We start from the raw sequence: 23,272 nt of genomic DNA on the forward strand, positions 1-23,272 counted from the left end.
GGACTTTGTCATAAATGATTCGTGGTCTTTAACGAGACTTCTGACAAAGTCTTTGATGTAACAGCAGGAAAGAGAGAGAGAGAGAGAGAGAGAGAGAGAGAGAGAGAGAGAGAGAGAGAGAGAATATATAAGAAGAAGAAGAAAGGTTTTCCTTTCTAGAAACACAAGTCCAGCATGTATGGCACAACAGAAACAGAAAGTGAGTTTGGAGAAGACAGAACCAAACTTACTAAAAGTTGTAATAACCTGTAACTATCATCAAAAACAGGTTTGGATCTGACTTATTCTTTTATCCAGTGGAATCAAATCATTTAAATTGGCTTGAAAAGCTTTTTCTTGTTCTCACTTCCACAGAGAGGCAAATAGATATTCTAAAAATATATCCCCAGAATCTCTGCGTTTGGTAAACGTCAGATCCAGTTTCCTCACGCATGTTGCTTCTCAGCCGTGTGTCAGCAGTCTAACACCTTCAGAAACCGAGAGCAGGATGGACTGTCCTCTCTCGGCCGTAAAGACCAAATCCACCGAGCGGCTCGGTTTGACCAGGGACCGGACGGGAACAGGACGAGGTGTGAGGGCGATGAGCGTGGAATCGGAACCTCACCGTGGTTAATGAGAGCAAGCGACCTGGGATCCAGAAGTCCCGGAGCACTGGTCCCTAATCAGAACCAGCGGAGTGGGGGGGGGGGGGGGAGTCAGATGACATGGATTTTCCACACCGACCGAGGGAGAACAGATCAGTGACTCCAGCTTCTCATTGATTAAAGCAACGGGGGAATGTAGAAAAACAGAAAAACAAAATGTGATCCATCGGCGTTCGGCGTCAGCACCTAGAATAATACACTGTTCTATTTACAGTTGGCACAAAGATTAGAAGAATCAAAGGAAACTGAAAAATGTGAGGTTCTCCTGTTGTGTGGTTTCATCTGTGCCGTGATGAGGAGCTGATAGCACAGCGCTGTCCACATCGGTTCATCCCAGATCAGTCGGGAGCGACGTATCAAAGTGCCGAGCTCGAATCCGACGCCGTCTCTCCCTCGTTTGGAAGTTCAAAGCATTCCTACGACAGTTATCTAAAAGCAATTACATCTTCATCACACGGAAAGTATGTGAGACGTTACATGTGTTCCTGAGGAGCTGGAAGGCCGAGGGGATGATGAATGTGATGAGCTCGATCATCGGCCGATTACCACCCAAGTGCATTGACGAGCACCAGTGGGAAAGTCACGAGGGCCTCGGGTGTCTCGGTCGTATTGAAGACAGCTCCGAGCATCCAACCGCAGCTAATCACTCTATTAGAGAGGGCTGTTTTCTTTAAGGCAGAATATGTGCACACGAGAAACTAAGAGAAAAGCAAAGAAGGCAAATCAAGATCACCAAGAGGGATCAAAGTTTCAAGCCCGTCTAAGCCTTAGCTCTGAATTATTTCCACTCCAGATATGGGGCCTTTGAAATATGAATCACGCTTCATAAAACGGGCATTGTTATTGAATCGAGTAGCTGCTTGCACAGTGGAACACAAACACCATCTGAGGTCTTCATCGACTCGTGGCACTGATTGAAGCCGTCACTCAGGCTTTCGAATGTGGTGGAGAGGGAAGCACGACAAGGCTCCAGTTTCTCCACGGCATCACACGCAGGGACTCCGCCGAGGACACGTTTGCATATCTAACAGATTTCAGGCTGAAATCTGGAGTGAGAGGAACTTTGCAAGTGGAATAATCGCTGCTCGCCTCACCGGGCACGGCATCGAGCTGGTAGCACCGCTGACCCGTTGGCGCTCTGTGCAGCTCGTGTCTCCTCTTTCCACTGAGCACCGTCCAGGATGAAGAAAGCAGATTGCTAATAAGCTGCTCGCTGGCTCATTGTGGACACATGCATATAAAAGTCCTAAATAAAGCACGAGCCGGGGACACACGTCATTGTGCAGAAGCATATATATCTACATATAAGCCTGCACCTTCACAGACACACTGAGGTGGAATGTGATCCTGCAGGGATTTGCATGTCTCCAGATCTTCATCATCATCATCATCATGTCCTCCAGCGCTGACTGAGAGGGTTTTTCCATCCTCTGTCTTCTTCTAGCAGGGCACAGAGATGGAGACACCATGAGCAGACGCCTGGGCTTTTGGATAAACACGAGATAAAACCTGAAACAAAGGCGTAGCTGAGCCTTTGAGATGAAAACCGAGTCCCTCAGTCAGATTGACAGAGGTCCTCACGCTGATAGAAGCTCCTCACTTCATCTCTCCAATGATCCAGAGTTTGACTTCAGTCTATACGAGGATTTCTGTTTACGAGATTCTCTTTACGATTATTAGACGTGAGGGAAACTCACTTTCCACTTCATAATCAATACCAGCCACACGTATCATCGTTTATTCACATTATTGGAAGGACCATCAGCAGGAACCTCCGCCATATTAAACGTGAATCACTTACATTTTAAGAGGCAGGAGGGTTTTTTTCCACAGACGTCTTCTGCTACATCGATTACCGACACCGTCCAATCCCTCGGTGGCTTCGATGCCATTTACAAAGTTCCTCTTGACAGATTTCACTTTTCAAAATAGAGACTGTCAGCAAACAATATTATGAACCGGTGTCGAGGGGAAAATACCACAGGATCCCAGTCATGCATGGTGGGAGCACTGGGGGCTTTATGGGGGTTACTTCATTTTTTATTTTGACTTCACGCAGCAAGGAGCCGGATTCCAGTCCAAGAGAAAGTCATAATACAGAACTGAGTAGCAGCATTGTTTTGAAACATAAACAACCCAATATATTATCATCTGACCGGACTGTAACCAAAAGAGAAATGTTCTCAATTACTCCCATGTGTATGAATGCACAAACACATGCAACAGCCTTGTTATTCCCGAGCGGCAACCACAAGTTTATGGAATGGAACTTCAATCACTACCTTCTATTTTTGCGTTACAGTTTTAAAAAAGGGAGGGAGGGGGGGAGGATTTTGACAAGTCATGAGGCGACAGGTCTTTGAAACACAGAGCCGGTGGGGGGGGGGGGGGGGGGGGGGGGGGGGGGGGAATCGGCGGACCACACAATAAGCAATCCTCAGACTTTCTCTGCTCTTAAATGCCACAGACGCAAATCAACCTTTCCATCTGAGAGGAGCTGCCACACAAGACGACTCGGCTCTGAAGCTCAAAGGTTTCAGGCAATTAGGAGCTTCACCAGTGACAATTTGCACGCCTCCGTCATTTACCCCGAGAGCGTCGGGCCCCGAGGACGGCTTCTGCTGCCGCCGCCGCTGAGGGCTTCCACTTCTGTTGCCTTCATGAACTGCCAAGAGCGCCGGGTCTTAATTGAAAAACAGCCCATGGAAAACGCTCGGTGTCGAGCCGGAGCCAAGAGAACTGGAAAGGTTTGCCAGAGCGACACCGGCTACAATAACCGACGCGGCCAAGAACATTTAGAACGTTTTTATCGCCTTTTCATCATGTCCCTGCCCCCCCCCCCCCCCCCCCCCCCCCCCCTCACACACACACACACACACACACCTTGTGATATGAGAGTGCAGCAGCTCTAATAGCTGCAGAATCCACTTGAGGGCAGTATCATTACTAACATCACCATCAGGATGAGAGTCTTTAAAGTGAAAACCACCTAGGTGGACCTTGCTGAGCTCTACTCTGACTTCTCCTGCTCCTGAGAGGATGAAGTAACTCCTGAGAACAACTCTCCCTGAATGACCCGCGTGTTGAATCCCGGTGGTACGGCCCTGCTCAAAAACACCCAGTGCTTTGGTTTGAGGGAGGATAGTGTTTCATGGTTTCTGACAGCTCGTCCCTGAGTGGGTATTGTGGTCCCGGTGCCCCCCCCCCCCCCCCCCCCCCCCTCTCTGTGTATCATTGAAGACAGGCAGTAGCTGGGGGCCAAACAGAGAGGAGAGAAAGGGAGGGTAACAGGTCCTGTTACCCAGTCCCAACAGTCTGATTAGAGCCTCGGATTTTACACAGCCGAGGCCCGGTAGAGACTCGCTGATCTGGTGAACAATGGTGGCAGGGAAATACTTTTTTTTTGCAATTCAAAGAGGTGCATTTATATTCCCAATGCCTTCATTTCCACTGTTACCTCTTTTATTTCCCCTAAGGAAGTATTAAAGTCTGAAAATCCCATTATTCCACGTGGGATCATATATCTTCTGTCTCACTGCAGGTCTTTATTGAAGCTATATGATGTTTACAATGGATCAGGACTTCAAGTTTATATGGCTGGAGATGTTTTAAATGACTCTTTGGTTTCTCTACTAAAATGTGAAATAAAGATCTGTAGTTTTGAAGAACGCCCGGCTGCATAGCAGGAGTTTGTACCGACTGAATCACAGGCTGGTAAATGGGATTAAATCCTCAAATATCACAGATAAAAGTACTAAATGAAGAAGAGCATGTTAGATGTTTGATTAAACCTTTATTTAATTGATAATTATGGGGGGGGGGGGTGTCTTACTTTGAGAGTCAGTACAAGAGGAAAGGAACTAAACAAGAATATACATCCAGGAAAATAAAATGTAAAAGAAAGGAGGAGGCGTTAAAGTGCAAAATTATTATATTTACTTTTACACAGTCAGAGGAAAAGAAGTTGAACACAATTATTTTCCATCCTTATCATTTAACTGCAGAAGTGCTTGTATCCATAAGTAAAAGTAGCACAATGACTAATAATACTACATTTTATACAGGACTTCTGCAAGTTTCAAGTTATTTATATTTAATCCTTCAGACAAACACACGCAGATGAAATCATAATCTGCTTGGCGAAGGTAAATACGACCAATAATCCCAACAAATCTATTTCAGGAGCTTTAGGCTCACAGAAGAGAAGAGAGGAGAAACCTCCAGACAGCTTGAATATTCACTTCTGAGCTTAAGGTCTTAACAACCTTTAGAATATCATGCTTACACCCAGGGTTTAGCAGTACATATAAAAATGTGCTTGCTTCAACGCTGAAACTGAGATGACAAGGACAAAAGTCTTATTTTGTACGTCTTTCAGATGAAGCGTCTCCAGGGGAATTTATTTTATTGAATTTCGTGAAAACGTACTTAGTGTCGCTGCCGGAGCGTCTGTATTTTAGATACTGGTGTCATTCCCACTCTGCCTCACTTCATCTGAAAGGGATCTAATGTAGGAAAATGAATACGTCTGCATCCCACCCTACTTCTGAGCGACTTCCCTCAGACTTTCCAGCCATAGAAAAAGAAAACTTTTGTACTGATAACTGCTTTTCAGAAGCCACCGCGAGAACAATCGCTGCCACAGAGCTCTTTCACGGTACACCGGTAAAGCTCTTTCAACACGGGCTTCCAAAATATCCTGTCTGGGGCGACCATTGAGCAAACAGAGCATTTTGTTAGTCACGTCCAATGAACTACTTCTCTGTCTGTGTGTACCTTCTTCAGAAAAGGTAAACCCAGCTAAGAATAGGACACAGAGGGGGTCTGACTCTCCGGCGGATCCCCTCTGTAGGAAGTTTTTCAACAAGCTCCGGTGAGAGACAACTTTGTTTGAATTCATCTCACCGAAAGACATACCTCAAAACAGCGAGCAGGACAATGCAGGCACAGTCGAGGAGGTATGAAAGCATGAAAGCATGGGTGGGATTTGTGAACTGGGACATACCAAATCCCACATGTGGTGAGAGAGCCCCACAAGCTCACACACCCTTCACGGATGCCTCATTTACTTATCACACTGTATCACTTACAGAGAACCAGACAGGCCAAAAACAAGGCGATATCGTGGGCCATCTGAGGTCAGCTGCAGGTGCAGGAACGTTTCACAACACCAGGCAACCTGGGGTTTTCGGCAGTGCACATCCTGGCCAAGGCTTTTAATGCCCTCACTTTCATCCTCAAAACATAGTAGGAGATTGTAAGTGCAGTAGGCAGCGAGCCACATATATAAACATAGGTGCTACACCATGTTTTTGTAGTGCTGACAAAATATCGGCGCACCGCAGACCGAGCACCAGGAGGACGAGGTCGGGCCGTGTGGCTTGACAGATGGAGTGCGAGAACAAGAACGGGCAATAACCGGAAAACTGGTAAAAGGAAAAATCATTCTCTCATGAGCCGTCGTGAGGAAACTCCAGAACCGGATGATTCATTAGAGGACATTAAATAAAAGACCAGATTTAAGTTCCCGAAACCAACCTTGAAATCTGGGTCTTTATGACTTTATAGTCTCTCAATCTGAGCAGTAAATCTGATTTCAGCAGCGGTTCCCAAAACTCACCAGCCGTTTTCTAACTAGCCGACTGAACTTTCAAAATGCTGGAAAATGGCTCCAAAAACACTTGGTTGGTCAATTCCTCCATTAAAAAGCCATCGTTCAAATCTGATCCGGTGCTGTTCACTTTTCTGAAATTTCGTGGAAAGTAAGATCTTGCCCCAAAGCAGAAAAAGCTGATTTATGGTTGTGCATTAAGGATTTATTGCTGTTGCTGCAGCAGCTTTGTGTGTAGACTCTTAAGTTAAAAGTGTTGAAGTGTATATGTTGGAGATGACATAAGCCGACACAGTGCACAGGGGGTCCCCAGGAAGTGTATGTGCTTGTGCTTTCTCTGGCCAGTGGATTTTGTTCATAGTGATTTTGTTCATAGTGAATAGGGACGTTAAAGAACATGTCTTATAGTAGTATCTGAATAAAATCGGTTATAGTGTCCTATTCAGTAAAGAACTGAAGCTAAATTGAAGTCTGGCAAATGCATTTTGCAGAGGCAACACATGACGTATTTGTATTTATTGTGTTTTTTTGTTTACAGCTCATTGACACGTCTTCGGTTCTTCTTTTACATCCCGAGACATTTGTATCCTCCCAGTTTCAGGATTCTGTCCAGACTTCAGCACATGTCTGAAAGCAGCGGACTGTTGTGTGGCTCATCTGCGTAGAATAAAAATCTTTATTGTGTTGCTGATGTGGCATCTGTGTAGCAATTCTGAGGCTGATCATTAAATCAGAACCTGCGCAGTGTAGGTATCTTCATGGCAATCAGAAATGTGGCTAAGTTATTCTGTCCAAATAAGTTATTCCTTTGTTTTCTAGTGTTGCACCCCCGAGAAAGTTTGAAGGAATGTGATTTTGCTTAAAGGTGGAGCAACAGCAATGTGATCAATTTAATAGGCTTGACTGTGAATGATTCAAAGAAGATCTACTGCCAAAGGTATTTATCCTCAGGTCATGACCAGTATCAGGCAATCAGATGTTCTGGTATTCAAATGTACTTTGTTAAGCCTTGGCGCTGGGATTTGCCCCATGAGCATTCACCACTTCCATTTTTTAATTTGCAAAAGGGAATAAAGAGCAGATCCTTCTTTCCAGCATTCGGGGGCATTGGGTGGTATTTCCCCTCATCTCAATACACTGAATACACAGATATGTTCACTCGCAGAGCCGGAAGGTGAGCACCAGGAAAACAGGCTTTGATGAGGCCTGTTCAATGAAAACATAATCTCTGCAGAGCCGAGGGAAAACTCAAACCAGGACTCCGGTGGGTGGTCAGAAACAGCTCTCCAGCGAGTGGCAAAACAAAAACACAGACATGTTTTCACCGCACTCGGTTTGATTGAATGTTTACAAACTAATTGTGAAAAGCTGGTTCACGTTAATCCTCCATAAGAACACGCCGTTTATTTGGAACTCGACTTCCCTCTTGGAATGTCACTTCCCAGTTGTCTGTAAGCGGCGGAGTCAAGTCCCATCAGCCCAGACAGTGTGCTCGCTGCTCTTCTTAATCTAAGAAATCAAAGCTGAGTAAACACCGCTTTGGTATGTCTAATTCCTTGAGCCAAACTCCAGTGGTCAAGTTTCACACATGCCGACACACATCTGGAGCACTCTCGGCATGGAAGATCAGGCTTGATATCCTGCACATGTTGCAGCAGCGCGAGGCTCCTCCGAGGCTCTGACCCCGACACTCTACAAATACATCACCGAGGAGGGCTCTGATCCTCGGGCTTCTGTATTTATGGAGATGTCAGGATTTCGCAGAGGGAGCCGAACGCCATCATCCACGTTTCCAGGAGGAACTTAGATAAAGCTTTAAAGACATAATCGTCAGAACAAAGACGAGTGCTTAGGAATAACAGCCGAGGAGCCGGGTGGATTCTGCACTTTTACCCTGATGCTGAGGGCACACGATCAACGAGCTCCAGGGGAAGAAGGAAAGCTGTTGAGTCCCAATCTAGCAGTAGATATATATCCAGGACTTGCTTTAAGATTTATAGACAGAGTTAAGTTACTTCTTCTTTAGCTTGCTTAAACTTTGTCTTCAGTTGACAACCTTGACTAGAAGAAACAAGAATGCAAATTTGGCACAACTGTCTCGTGAAGGACGCAGCCATTTGTTACCTCTGCCAGGGAAGTTATGCTCTCACCCTGTTCCTTTTTTTCTTGGTAGGTTTAAATGTTAGTTTGTTTGTTAGTTTGTTTGTTTGTTTGGTGGAAGGATGAGACATTGGCCAAGAAAGAACCAAATTAATCAATAACATTTTTGTGCAGATTCAGAAAAAGAGATGGATCCAGGACTTTTTCCATCATCGTCTCCATTTCGTCTCCATTTCTAAGAATAATTCATGGAACTTGATGAAAAATCACATATTCAGAGAACTGATATCAACGAGTCGTGCATTTAAATGTGGTTTCATTTGGGGGGTATGAATTTTCAGCCATGGATCCAAATCCGGGGAATTTCTTTTATCACATTCTTTGACACTGCCAAACTGGGCCCTTGGCGGAGGTTTGTGCTCTGAGTGCTATTCTACTTATGAACTGGGAGGATGATAAGACTCTCGGGGGAACATTAAACCATCCCATTCCCTTCCATCCCACCAGCCAGGAATTCATCTGAGGGCGATTGTTGGATTTGCTCGGAGAAAGGTTGGGAGTGTGCTGAGGCAGCGGAGACGGCAGCCGTCCCTGATCTCCCTTGACCCGGCCAGGGTGCAAATACATCGGTGTCACAGCAAGAGCTTGGGTTGCCTGTGTAGGGTTTCACCTGCCTGCTTTGTGCGACCTAACCACGATAAGCTGCGTGTGTCGCCAGAGAGATTTAGAGTGAGAAGAAGTGTGGACAAAGATCTCTGGAGAAATCATCTGCCCTCGGCGATGAATTTAGCAAATTCTCCAGGAATGTGTTTTTCCTTTGAGAGCATTAACTACAGGACCAGGTTTTGGTTATTGAACTCTGCAGTGGAACCTGAATTTTAATGACTTTATTAACTTTGGCTCAATTTTAAGTCTCTAGGGACTCGCTCGACCCACTTTGGTGAGACTGAGTCCCTAAAGGCACGTCTCGCCACTCAGGCAGCCATCTTGGCAATGCCCCTGGGCGGTTATTTCAGGAGAATAAGAAAAGGTCCCTATCGAGTTAAATGGGGAGGAAGCTATAACCATACTTTCAATGGGCAACACAGAAATAAAATTATGAGAAAATACATATTAATGCCTACAAATAGGAGCTATGATGCTTTTTCCCCACAGGCTACACTTCTATTACACACGTCCAAGGTTTCACAACATGCAGCCGTCAGCTTTCCTCACAAAATCACTATGCATATTTCATCTGATATTAAAAACCTGTACACCGTTCCCTAATGAATCTGGTGAACTGCTAGCATGCTGTTAGAATCTCTCCTCTCTGCAGCGCCCTCTAGTGGATGTATTTCTTAACAACCATGGCAAAGTACAGTCACAATCTTTAAAATCAATGCATCTCTGTTCATATTTAGAGGAAACATTATTGAGCATTTAGTGTTTAGACCTGGAACAATGAGTCAGTTACTGGATAAGCCAAAAACCCCAAATTAAGACAAATCAATAAAACCGTTTTGTATTTTTTCTGTCAGGTCACCATGAAGTATATGTTTTGCATAGATTTATACAAACATGCACACATGTCTCCCCATTAAAACCAGTAGTTTCACCAGCAGAGGACATTGTTAGACCCAGTCTCTGCTCTGAAACCACAGAGTCTGCAGTCGTCCCCGATCTCCCTTGACCCTGGCGAGGGTACAACTCCACGGGTGTCACAGCAAGAGCTCCGTTGGGCCGTGTATGGTTTCACCTGTCTGCCTTTCAGACCTTGATCTGAACAGGTAGAGGAGAATACACCTATAGAGAACTATCCTTTTCTTCTTGCATCCCCTCCCTCTTCTCCTTTCTCTCCCTCTCTTTTCTTCCTGCCCGGGCTAATCTCTTCTCAGGTTTAGGATTCCCGGTCAGGGCTCTTTGAGGAGGAGGAAATATGGGGTTGGGTAAACATCAGGGCTCTCACTGCAGGGATTACAACACCCATATATCACTGTGACAACTCCCTTTTCAGCGGATGACAAGTAGCCAGGACCCTGTGCGAGGACGGATCCCATGACACTTCCTATCGCCACAGCCGACACCGATAGCGCATACCGTCACCGTTTGCACAACATCGAGTCAGTTTATGAGGATCCGGTGTCCGAATGTTCTCCGTCAACATCTTTGGACCGGTTTGAGGTTTTCACACATTATTGCACCTGATGTGTTTTGCTTGTGGGCATTTTCACAAGAGGTGGCAACATAAACGGAAAAGGACTGAAGAGAAGTGCTTTGATCACACGTCCCCCCCCCCCCCCCCCCCCCTCAGAGAGACTGCACTTCATTGTCCGTGATTCCATTTCCCTCTCTCCTCTGCTGGACGCATTGTGCCTCCTCTGAATGATTTGAAACCGAAGTCAGACCTCATTTGAGAAAAACTCACTTTTTATCCAGGGAGACGTTGCTGAAGGTCAGTGGGGGGGGATCGTTTTCCCAATTCCATGCGCTCATGCACTGTAACTGTCAAAGGTTAAAATTCAATTAGCAAAGAGGCTGTTCCTTTCCAGGCCGGTGTGTGCGTCCAATAATTCCTCGGAGTGACACATAATCAGAGGCAAAAGGCACTTAAACGCTCTCCCCAGTCGTTCTTCCCACTGGCGAGCAGTTGACAACAAGCAGTCATGTCAGAGGATGAAATCATTTAGGGAGGAACAAAAGAGCCTCTTTGTTAACGGGGGGATTCTCTTTAACAAGATTTTGAGTGAAAAATCTGGAAGGTGCACATGGGATTGAGGTAATTCCTTTATTCTACCATCGATTGGGGATTTAGGAGATATTTGAGAAATGATCAGAAAAATGTAAGCTACTATTTCCGTTATGGACACAAGTGTGATTTAGCATGTGACAAAAAGCACTAGTGCTGCACACAGGTTTACAATGGAGCAACGGGGTAAAACACCAATTTAAAAATCTCTTATGTTATTACAAGGAGTCTAGATACTTAATGGGAATCACTCTTTGCATGAATTTGAACTGTGGGAGGAAGTCGGAGAACCTGGAATAAACCCAAACAGGCCCAGGGTCAACATGCAAACTCCACAAAGAAAATAAAGGAGGGTATTTCAATTGGAAATTTGAGTTTTGTTAAATCTTAGTTAGATTATAAACATTTATATTAACATGCAGCTCTGAATATAGTGTGAAATAGAAGTTCTTGTGTCCTGGCCCCTTGTCCTGGTCGACGGCAACATGAACCTTCCAGTTGTATCCAGAAAAGTAAGCTTCCCATGTCTGGACAAATATTATCTTTCATAATCCACAAATCCTCACTGATGCCCGGATAAAGCCCGACACATTTTTAACAATATTTTCCTCCGTGATTTCTACAGTAGATTCCTGATATTTACACAACCCACTTTTTTTTTCAATTTGAAGACGAAGCAGAACAAGAAGTGGAGGATTTGATCAGAGGAACAACTTTTACATTTAAAACTGATCTCAGACCAGTACGCTCACAATTCATAATTTAATTCAGAGAGTTTCCTATTAACTATGTTCCCATCTATTGTGCCTCAGCAGTATAAATTCAGTGAGCAGCTCTCATGCATCGTCCCTCAAGGGCAACTCAGTGGTGGTGATTAGGGAGTTCGTCCATTAACATGTTATAACAGCGTCGCGGTTCAGATGTTCACAGATTATGGCGCCGACTTGGTTATTGTGCTTTGTTTCACCAGCGTCTGCTGTTGCCAATCATAAGCAATTATCCCAAACAAACTATTTTCACAAAAATGCACCAAAGAAAAACAAATCTAATGCTGATCTGGCCTGTAGCAGCGTTTCAGATGTTATCTGTGAGGCTGTGGTGAGTGCAGTCACTCTGGTGGATGTTTGACAACATGATAAAGTTTCTCCGAGAGCCAGAAACAACATGGAAGAATTTTTAAGATCTCGTCGAGATGATGATGATGATGATGATGAGGAGGAGGAGGAGGAGGACTAATGTAATTTTATTCTGTGCTGCAGAGGATGGTAGGAAGAAAAAAAGCTCAAAGCCACAAAGACGAATAAAAGGAAAAAGGAAATCTATAATTCACAGTGTCAAACATAAATAAACTCATTCATCAATAACAGTTAAACAGTGAATGTTGATTCCTGTCAAACTATAGACAGCAGCATAGGTATAATTATTAAATCATTTTGTCTTGGCTTCCCTTTCAAAAACCTTTTCAGACTTTCAAACAGAAAAACTTTTAATAGTCTATCATGAAACAGAACATTTCATCGATGCTGTAAACAAACTGTAAATAAACTCATCTCCTGGGAAACAAGAGCTGTTTCAAAATCATTTGTTAAATGTCATGTTTCCATTAAAACATTCAAACAGTCCCATCCACTGACATGGAGGAGGCAGGGCTTATGACCCATACTGCAGCCAATCACCAGGCGGCAATCCAGACACTTTGGCTTCACTTTTCAGGAGCTGTCATGTCGTCCGTCTTCCCAGTTTTGAGTTATTCTCTCTTGTCTTGTCTGTTTTATTAGAAACAAAGATATGAAACAAGCTTTGTGACAAATGCTCACACACACTGTGCGGCCGACAGAGGACGTGTTGGCAGGAACCTCGACAAGAACGAATGAGGCCATCTGGGAAGAATCATCCTCATTATAACAAAAGGCCAACAGTCATTTATACTGGGCTGGATTCTGCTGTTCCACTGTCTCCAGGAGGACGTTTCATCACGGTGGAACACGAATCATCTCCTGTCCGCTCCCTCAGAGGAGCTGAAGCTCATTAACAGCATCACCCGGCATAATTCTGAGAAAAAAAACTATGACCCTCAACATGCGATAGTGGAATCAAACTCAGATGTGGGTCGGCGGCGATTGGACAGGATTAAATTAAACAACACTGTGACGTCAGGGGTTCGAGGCCGACTCACAGGCCTCCTTCACCTCATCGTTCACTTGCACAGGACAGAATAACGGAGTGGCTCAAACATCCGCTCGCCGGAGGATCAGAGGTTTTTAACCACGGACTTGTGAAGTGATCCATCTGCCAAGAAGCCTCACGTGTCACACTGCTGCAGAACATCTCCCAACACAAATCAAACCAGATGTCAAATGTTAGGCCCACGACGCCATGAATATTCAACATTAGTCTCCGGCTCTGCCCTGCACATCTGGACGAGGAGTTGTGATTTGACACAAGGGCTCTGGTAGCATGAATCCTGACATCTCTCACTGTGCAAGATGAATAATTCAAACTTTATGTAATCCTGTAATTGCCGAGCTGTCAGTGGTGGATTTCGGGGCGACCGCATCCACCCTGAAGACTCCAGTGAGCGCTTGGCGAGGCCCGGGTGGAGGAGTCCCATGAACACGCAGCTGAACGGTGAAGGTCCGGCCCACGCGTGTGGTGGTCGAGCTGCACGGCGCTTTTTTTGTTTTAAACCTAAAGCACCTCTGTATCCTTTTCCTCCTTCTGGCATTCTGTTCAACAACACCACATGACACACACACACACGGTGGGAGGTGAAAAGTTGATATCCTCTCCTCTAAATCACACTTGCAGCAGCCACACGTTTATTCCCTCCTGAACGACAGATAGACGCACGAACACAAACACATGCAGCCGGGCGATAAAAGACAGCGCGCTCGCCCCGGAGCGTGAAAGAGAACGAGACCAGACACCGGAACAAAGACACTTAAAAGACATTTGCTGTTCTGTTTACTTTGGCGTTCTCTCAAATATGCAGAGCACTGTGATCACTGCAGGAGGAAATAAAAGAAGATAAAGGAGAAGACTCACCTCTGACTGGTGGAGCCGGATGCCGTAGAGGAGAATATTCCTGAGCTTGGCTGCTGAGGCCACGTCCATGATCGCCGCCGCTGGCTCTGGCATCATCACCTCGTCCGGACGGCACAGATGAATCTAACAAAACAAAAGGCAACACGCCCGATCAGACGCCACCGGCCCCGACAGGGTTACTCCTAACACAACTGCAATTATGTCCCTTTTATGCAGCAATTACAGCTCATCTCTGTTTATTTAAGGGCTGTGTTGAGGGAGGATTTGAGGAGCACGAGCTCGGCTGTGTGGTTGATGCTCGGTCCTGTCGGAGGATATAATGACTCTCATTCAGTTGTAAATCTTCACGGCCTCTGTGGTTTGTTATCACCAATTAAACGGCGTGATCCAGACACATTGGCTCGCGTTCCCGTGTCATCCCTGCGAGCTGATTTCCATAACCGTCCCACTAACATCAAGATTTATTCACTGCAATTATTTTGTCATATTTCCTCAAATCCTGCGACAGTGAGACGTTGAGTTGATTCACACGAGTCGAGACATCTGCTCTAAACATGTAATTATAATACTTGGGCTTGAAAAACAATCAGATGTTTGTCGTCATGTGACCAATGAAACACTGACGCCGACTTTGTACCAACAACATGAATCACTTTGTTTCCATGAACAAATTGAATCGTAAACTTTTTACAGCCACACAGGTAATTAAGACATATCTTCTTTTTCATATGCACCAACAGTGACAATGATATTCATTGACTTACCGGTGCTAACATATAGAAACTCCCCGATAAAACCAATGTAGAGCTGATGTAATAAGTCAATTAGTCGATTAACAGAAAAATTATCAGGATTATTTTGATGATCGGGTCATTTATGCTGGTTTTTAAGCAAAAATGACAAAAATACAACGTTTGCAGTTTTTTTTGGCGTAAGACAAACTTTTAAAATCATTGAAGGGAGATTAAGAACTGCTTTATGCCTAAAGGTTTAACTTTTTACTAATTTCTCGTGACAACCTTAGTATTTTTACTAGTTTCTTTTGAACTTTGTCATTTAATATACTTTTGAGTTTATTTAGGCCCCAAACAGCTACTGATGACAGGTCAAGCTGGAGATATACTTGTTTTTAAATACGTATACATGTAGGTATCACGGTAGCTTGGTGCATCGGGTGTGCAGATGGAATATTCCTGTGATGTGTGAAAACATGGCTGCTATGTTTACTTGCTGACTTGGAGTTTCTCAGACACATGATCTCAACCTGACAGTCAGAAACAAGCATCTATGTACAAACAGAACCTCCTGGAGCAGACGTCCATGATGGATTCATGAAAACTAACAACACAAGACATGAGGTGGTAATATCAACAACATGGGGTTCGGCCTTTAATGCCTTGCTCAAGGCCATGGCACCTTGTTTTCACGGGCTGTGTGAAACAGTGACCTCCATCAATCAGTCTGCCCCTCTGCCCCGGAGGCCCCCCCCCCCCGCTGATCACAACCATGTGATCGAACCTGCGATACATAACCAGACTCGTATGTAATCTAACTGCAGCATCGTATGAGAGAAAAGAAAGAAAAACACTCTCCGGTCCTGAACTAAGCCACAGCGCTTATGAGCGTGAAACTCAGCGGCTGCGTCAGGTTTCTCCGAGTCACCGCTTCCCAGACTCGGTTTGTTCACGTTCGAATGGGACCATGAAATCAGGTTAGAGGCCGACTGTGTGGGATCCTCTGATAGAAAACCCCTTTCTCTTCTTTCTCCCCAAACTTCTACGGATATGTTCTCCTGGAAGAAAGCAACTAGGTTTTATATTTTGTTTATTTATTATTTCTTTGCCTGAAGAAGTGGAAATAGAATAGAACAGAATAGAACTGTAGGGAACTGGTGCAGGGTTTTTCCTCAATTGAACCAGAGCTACATGTTCTCGCAGTGATGCTGAGTGAGACGTGTTTTGTCGTAGAGAAATCTGCAGGTTTATTTTCATCTCATCAGCCGACATTGTTTTGACTCCTGCTCTGTGTGTGTTAGTTGAACAGGGGTCAATTCCTCAAATTTAATAAAAGCATAAACAGGCCTTTCACAAATATTTAAATGTTTCTCTGAGCAGATTTCAGTTTGTTTTGAGTGTTTTTCTCGTCTCCGTGTTTCTCTGGCAGCGAAGTGAAAGTTTGAACGAGGGGGAACAGCGAGCGAGGTCGAGCTGCGAAGGCGGCGCCCCCTGGAGCGGGGTTCGGTTTCTAAACAGCCACTGAGCTTCTCCAGGGACCTGAGGTGGACAACAGGTGACGTTTCCCCTCGTACATGCTCCATGCACCTCACTGAAACTCAATCTGTCCTGAGTGTTCACAAACAGGCAAAGAAAGATGGATTCAAACTGTGGAACTTATACAGAGTTGTGTTTAACTCAACCTCAATCAACGTTTACCACACACAGAAGCAGTTGTGCGCTGACTGAAGAGACACAAGGTCTGATAAAAGTGTGGCCAAACAACCACCCTGGTGTCACAGGTAGTAAGAGTTATAGAATCAGAGAGTATCATGACATTGGGACAGAGCTTCGTTCTTGTTAATAAAACTAAGATGTGTGTGAACTCACCCAGATGACGACCAGCGGGTGAAGAAGAGCTTGATTTACTGCCTCCAAATCCACCAGTAAGGATTTTACTTCAGACAAACAGGAACCAGTAACCTGGAGAACCAGAAGATAAAGAAACGTGGCTAAGAACTTTTATAGAAAAGATCTTTTTTTTTTTTTAAACGAGATCATGATTTTTTATTTCTCAGAAAAGGTCATAATTGAAACTGGAACTCACAGAAACCTGGATGAAGTTGAATTCCTCTGACAGATACCTGCCGTTGTCCCCGGTCAGATCTGAGACCAGGTCCAGCTCCTGCAACACAGAGACACTCGGACGCTCAGTGTTCAGCTGATGTTCCGCTTGTTAAAGGACGATGAGTGATATCACTTGAAGCAGGTGCTGCCGCGGCAGAGCAGAGACGTTTGTGATGTCGAGTGACGAATCGACTCCGGAGCTCAAAAGGTCAAGAGGCTTCTGGTTTTTATCTGAGACACTTCTTCAGTCATTTGGTGTGACTGCTGCCCCCCCACCTGTTCTCCTGCCATGAATCATTTCACGATTAGAGAAAAGAAAAAAGTTAATACACTTGAGACAGTACAAGTGGGTGGTTTATTTCCATTCGCTGTAATCGGAAGCTTATTAGAACAAATGGAAGAGGTAAAAATCACTTCTGGGCTCCTTTATCCTTCTGGCAGGAGAACTCTGCCAAATGCAAAAGCCGGGGACGCTAATCATACACAAGCCAACTTCAATTTCATTACTGTGCAAATTGAGTTGAAGGCCGACACCAGCCAAGAAGCGTAAAAGCTTTTTCGCTCACAGAACCAGGACATTCAGGTCCTGATCGGCATCACTTTTAGTTTCAGCTCTGGCACTCGAGTGGCGAGAGGCGAGCGGCGAGCGCAGCGTCTGAACGCCACGTCCGATTTACGTTCACCTTCGCTGCTGCGCCTCTAAGTCCAGCTTGGTACTTCGATTTCACACACGCAGCAGACAAACAGGGAAATAAACATTCACAGACTGCGTTTGGCTTTGACACACAGTTGTTCTACCCATTAAAATAACAGAGAGTAATTGGAAATGTGAAATGGCGATGGAAAACACATGTCGCTGGGTTAATTGGTCCAGAAAGATAAACCACCCGTGGCTTCGGGAGGAAAATCATTTCAGTCCGAAGTGTAGATTTGCGCAGTTTAAGAAATTTGACATGATGTAAACCAGCGTGGCCGTGAAATCCCAAAGAAGGAATGTTTATTTAAATTTAGGCACAGAACAAAGAGCCAAGAAGCTGCGAAGGCTCGACAACCACACCACGGCCGGGGCCGAGGAAAAACAAACATCAGCTCACCAGCGAGAAACCAATCTGAATTTCAGATGGGTTCAGAATGAGAACAACTCTTTGTCATTTTAGTCACAAATAATTAAACATTGACATTTTACACGAATACGCAATATTTCGGTGTTTCTCTGCTACTGGGAGCCAGTAAAATTAAGCTGACATAATGGCAATTCATAAAGTTTATTGGCTGCTCCTCCTTTATGTCAAAAGGAGCTCGGAGTTGAGGTGCTTTGGGGAAGGAGAGCTGGGATAGACCCAGAACCCGCTGGGAGGACTACATATCCCATCAGGCCTGGGAACACCTCGGGATCAAACAGAGGGCGAGAGGAACATCTGGAACACCCTAATTATCCTGCTGACACCATGACCCAACCTCAGGTATGCGGCAGACAGACGGATGGACTAACATGGACGGATGAAATCATAGAGAAGCTTGAAAAGCATCATTTCTCACTGATAGAACCGACAAACAAAAAGAAAATCTTGCTCCCTATTTGAAGTCTGACCCAGCTTCTTTGTGTCTAAATGACGGATGTGATTCTCGATTGAGGTTAATCGTTAAAAACTTTGTTGATACACGAGTCGGAGAACTGGTTTTGATGTGAAGAACATTATCGTATATCAAGATAAAACAGGATAGTGATAATAGAGAGAACACTTGTCTGTGTTCAGCCCTTGTTCCAAACGTCTGAATAATGGGTCCTAATTATAAGAGATAGCTCCGCCCACACAAACTGGTTCCACTTGTATAAAGGAGTTGATCATTCAGTTTAATAAAACTTTTCCTAATATCGGACGTATAGGTTCTTACTATGGCATGAAAAGTACTGTAGAATTGTCTCAGTATTAAATATTTAAGACAAAAATATCTCATATAGTAATACTTAATACTTAAAATATGATTTACTAAATATGTCCTGGTTGAAAGACAGAAACTTTGAAACATTTCTGCCACACAGTTCCCTTAAATTAAAACTTCTGTCACTCAAAGATATCAGTCAGTAAATATGCCAGTTTCTTCACCCACACCACAAAGTAATGAGCTTCTAGTTTCATAGAAATCCAACCTGTAGTGTTCACATGTTCCTGTTTGCAGAGGTTCACTCAAGAGTCCACAGGGTTTCCTGAGTCTGGGTCTGTTCTTCATGTGCTTGTGTTTCACACCCGTCACCAGTCGGTCATCTCCACTGCTGACGAATCACCCACACATGGTTTCATGTACAGAAACGTGTGTTCCTGGCTCATCCTGACACATATATATGTTTCCTGGGTGTAGCCATTCAAAGGCCAAATGTGGGGGGGGTGGTGCTTCAGACCATTATCTTTCTGTGTTCCAGAGTGATCCAAACAGTCCATCCTCCTTTAAACTCGCTCCAAGATCTTCTTCTTCAGAGCCGGACCGGGCCGGGCCCCACAGGCAGATCAGGGTCGGCCTCTGGAGCCGTTCCCATGTGTGCTCAGGTGGCTGGTGGGAGGAGGGGGGGGGGGGGGGGGCTGTGTGGTGTGTTTATCCGGTGCGCGTGTTCGGAACCAGATACATCTCTTTCAGGGAGTTTGGGAAGGGAAGGAGGATGGAGGGGGAGATGAAAGAGGAGTGGAAGTAGCGGAAGATGAAGAATTACCTTTGCCCTAGTGTGTGTGTGTGTGCGTGTGTGCCTGCGTGTGTGTGTGTGTAGGTGTGTGTGTGTGTGTCTGTGTGTGTAGGTGGAGGATTTGGCAGCTTGTGTGTGTGAGAGAGGAAGACGTCCACCGTAAGAACGTGATGAAGGGATTCTTTCAGCAGGATGTTGCATGAGATATAGATTTGATCCAGATTAAATCCAGATTCACACTGAAAGATAAAGTTTAAAGATGTAAATTCCAATAAAAAAATGAATATGTCAGGAGGAGGAGGAGGTTTTCTTCTCTTTTAGAGTCTCTGAGTTTATGGTTTCTCTTCAGTCCATTTGTTTCTCAGCTGGATTCCTAAGAACTCTTTAGATAAATAAAAAATAAATACATTTTCTCTTGCAACCATCAGGTCCACAATCACTTTAATGTTCTAAACACATCTTTGCTCGGCAGATCAGAACCTTGTGCCTCTGATGCTTTGATGAACAACACGCTGAATATCAAAGTTTATTTCACATTCTTTCTTCTGCGTTCTTTTTTAAAGAAAGACGAGAGTTGACTGGAGGTGCTGGTTCTGTGGTTTGCTCGAGGGAAACCCGACAGTCGTTGAGGTGAAAGAGAACACGTCCCATGTGGAGCCTCTGTGTGGTCTGCTCCGTCAGATTTAATATCTCAGACTGTCGCTCTGCACCGTTTTGCATATGGAGGCAGTTTTCCATCGTCTATTAGGAACAATTTCACAAATTAACTGGGAGATGTTTGCAACACGGGTCGAGGACAACATGGGAATTTGATTTGCCCAAAAATTATTCAGAGTCGGAGGGGAGGGATGCGAACTGCGGTGGAAACTGGGAGCTCATCAAAGTGTGACTGGAGCGAGGTGGTAGGACGATGAGGAGGAGAAGGCGAGAGAGCTCATCACTGAACACTCCATTCATCAAGCAGACTTCCACCATACGGGAAATAGAGCTGCCATCTGCTCTCCTGGATGTGGAGCAGCGAGAGGTGGAGGTCGGGGAGCGGGTAGAGTGAAAATGAGGAGGAGGGAAAGCTGCAGTGTGGACGTCCCAGACAGACTCCATTAAAGCAGCCTGACCACAGGTGGCGAGGCTCGCTGCCGGGCCACCCAAGTGGAGCTGACACTGAGCCGGAGGCTGGACGGGAGGCGCAGGTCAGGGGACAGCGGGGAGAGGACTGAGGGAAATGAAATGGTGCGAGTGCCGGGAGTCAAGCTGCATATTGATCTGTTACAGTCACTGTCTTACCATGTCCAGAGCGGCAGCAGCTTTCTGCAGAGCGTCAGCCAGCGTCACAGCTCCGGCTGATCCCCCCGTGATCACACAGGCCGACCCAGACAGAGACTCTGGAGGAGGAAGACGTGAGATCGGTCAGAGACTCAGCTGAGAACATTTTTAAAACATTCAAATCTGAGATTTATGTGAGCAGCGAAAGATCCTGGACTCGAACCCACAGCCACTGCAACAGAAAACTGAGGACGTCCCTTTCACACAATCCTAAATTCAAACCGACGTGCACACACTTCCACAAGAGGAGGACACACAGCCACGAGTGAGCCCCGCCACAAACACAAACACAGTACGCAGGTATGTGTGCACACGACAACCATGAAACACCAAACGCACACAACCTGAAACACTTGACAGTTTCTCAAAGTGACAGATGTGAGAACTTTCATCCACACACAATGAATTCATTCACTTCAGAGGCTCTGGGAATAATCACCGTGCACAGTGTGTCACCATCAAACAGGTATTTGTTGGCCCAGGTGCTGGTGGGGGGGAAATATAGGGCCGTGTGTTTATTTCCATTTCTCTGATTGTGATAGTCTCCCTTGTCCCGACTTGCTCTGGAGAGTATTCATCGACGGCTGCCACCCTCCCTGTGCAACAACAAAGACTTTCTGCCTCTGAATACAGTGAAGAGCAACTCTGGTTGAATGTCGCTCCATTCAGCCCCAGCCTCCACACAGAGCCGCACAAAAAACACACAAAACACTCCACTCATGTCAGAACATTGTCTCCTTCAGCCTTTCATGTACAGTTTGTCTACATACGTACATGCATGAGCTTTACTGTGGTTTCACTGTGTCAGACTAATGTAAGGTTTTATGTCCTGCACTTGTCCCTTTGTGTTTCAGTCACACACCTTGTTTGGTTTGGACATTTAGACTTTTGAAGTTAGACTGAACCTAAATATCAGGTGTGAAAGGTTCAGGAGATCTGGATCCGGATCCAACTGAAGAGTGAAAACACTTTTTTGATGGATCAGACTTTCGGACCAATCCCAGGAAGTAGAGACAATAGAAGAAGAAAAAGAAGCAGCTGCAGTCTTCACCTCCATCAACATAATGTAGACCAATCAGTGTCAAGTATAGGTTGACGCAGGTGATGGCCACAGGACGTACATGTCATGGAAAATTGTGAAATCAAAACTTAGCAGATCAAATGAAACTATGGAACAAACACGTGAAGCTCAGTTCAGACGTTCAGATGTGAAAACGTTGTTCGTGTCTGACGATGTGGTACAATGTTGTATTTAGTCCATATTTCTATTAATATTAATATCCCTCATTTGCACTATCTGTAAATATGTTTAATTAGAACCTGTCTATGTTACATAAGGGCGTCTCTCCTGAACTATGTTTCTATTAAGATGAATATTAATCTTTAATTGTCATTATTGTTGAACATGCTCAGAAATAATAAATGCCTTCGTGATTACTATTTTAGGACGACTTTGATATTTATTTATGAAATTATGAATTACTTTGTGGCTCTCACTCTTAGATAAACAAAAAAAAATACACAATGTGCAGATAATCTAAGAAGATTTCCATTCTACACAAACAGGAAATAATTCAAAGGTAAATGAAGAAGGTAACTCACCTTTGATTATGGACTCTGCAGCTGCCAAATCACGTTTGTAGGTCACCTGAAGGACAAAGCAATGTGGTTACTCTGGAGGTAAGGCTAAACTATAAGATAAAACATTAAAAAACAAATGTACAAAATAACCACGTATTCATAATTCACCATCCATCTAAATACAGAGTGTTATTTGATATGTGCTACTCAAAGTACTGAAGTAATGACATCTGGAGTCGCTCCTTCCAGAAACATTGTCCTTCTCATGCTCCAGGTCAATAGTTCCCAGTGTCACAAGATGTTTAATAAAATTCTGCTTCACACAAAGCTTTTCTTTAACCTTTGCTTTTTTATTGATCTGTAAAGTTTTACTCAAATGAAACAATCTAATTAGACTTTTCCACGAACAGAATCTTTCCAGGGAACCAGGAATCTCTTCAGAAACCGACCTCGACTGGGACTTTCCCCGAGGCCGAGAAACCATTTCAGCAAAGTTTGCTCTGCTAATAAAAACACCACATGACTTGTTATTGTCTCTTTTGATGGAGCTGCTCTGGGCTCACCGACCCGTGTAGAGGGGTCACGGCTCTGTATTTGTCACGAGCATGAACTCAGGGTTGGTCTGGAAAACAAGTTGCTCTTTAAATCTCATTCAAAAGTCGTTCTTCAACTCTTTGACCAAAACAAACACGACTCTGACCGTGGTCATTGTACCCGGGTGGA

General features: G+C 44.7%; 1 protein-coding gene across 2 annotated transcripts in view; it reads right to left on the reverse strand.

The window, feature by feature from the left end:
• The window catches only part of crppa (CDP-L-ribitol pyrophosphorylase A), a 33,382-nt gene that overhangs the window by 2,284 nt on the left and 7,826 nt on the right, over positions 1–23,272 (reverse strand). The window contains exons 5-9 of one of the 2 annotated variants that reach the window (XM_062400103.1): positions 22,571–22,616; positions 20,930–21,027; positions 16,949–17,026; positions 16,732–16,824; positions 14,129–14,251 (exon numbers count right to left, since the gene is read on the reverse strand). In XM_062400103.1, coding sequence (XP_062256087.1) covers positions 14,129–14,251; positions 16,732–16,824; positions 16,949–17,026; positions 20,930–21,027; positions 22,571–22,616 — 438 coding nt within the window. Of the gene's footprint in view, positions 1–14,128; positions 14,252–16,731; positions 16,825–16,948; positions 17,027–19,960; positions 20,387–20,929; positions 21,028–22,570; positions 22,617–23,272 lie in introns of those variants that run through there. The other variant, XM_062400104.1, reaches the window with a different exon arrangement.

The sequence above is a fragment of the Platichthys flesus genome, chromosome 11, assembly GCF_949316205.1.
Source record: "Platichthys flesus chromosome 11, fPlaFle2.1, whole genome shotgun sequence".
In the NCBI taxonomy this organism is placed as follows: Eukaryota; Metazoa; Chordata; class Actinopteri; order Pleuronectiformes; family Pleuronectidae; genus Platichthys; species Platichthys flesus.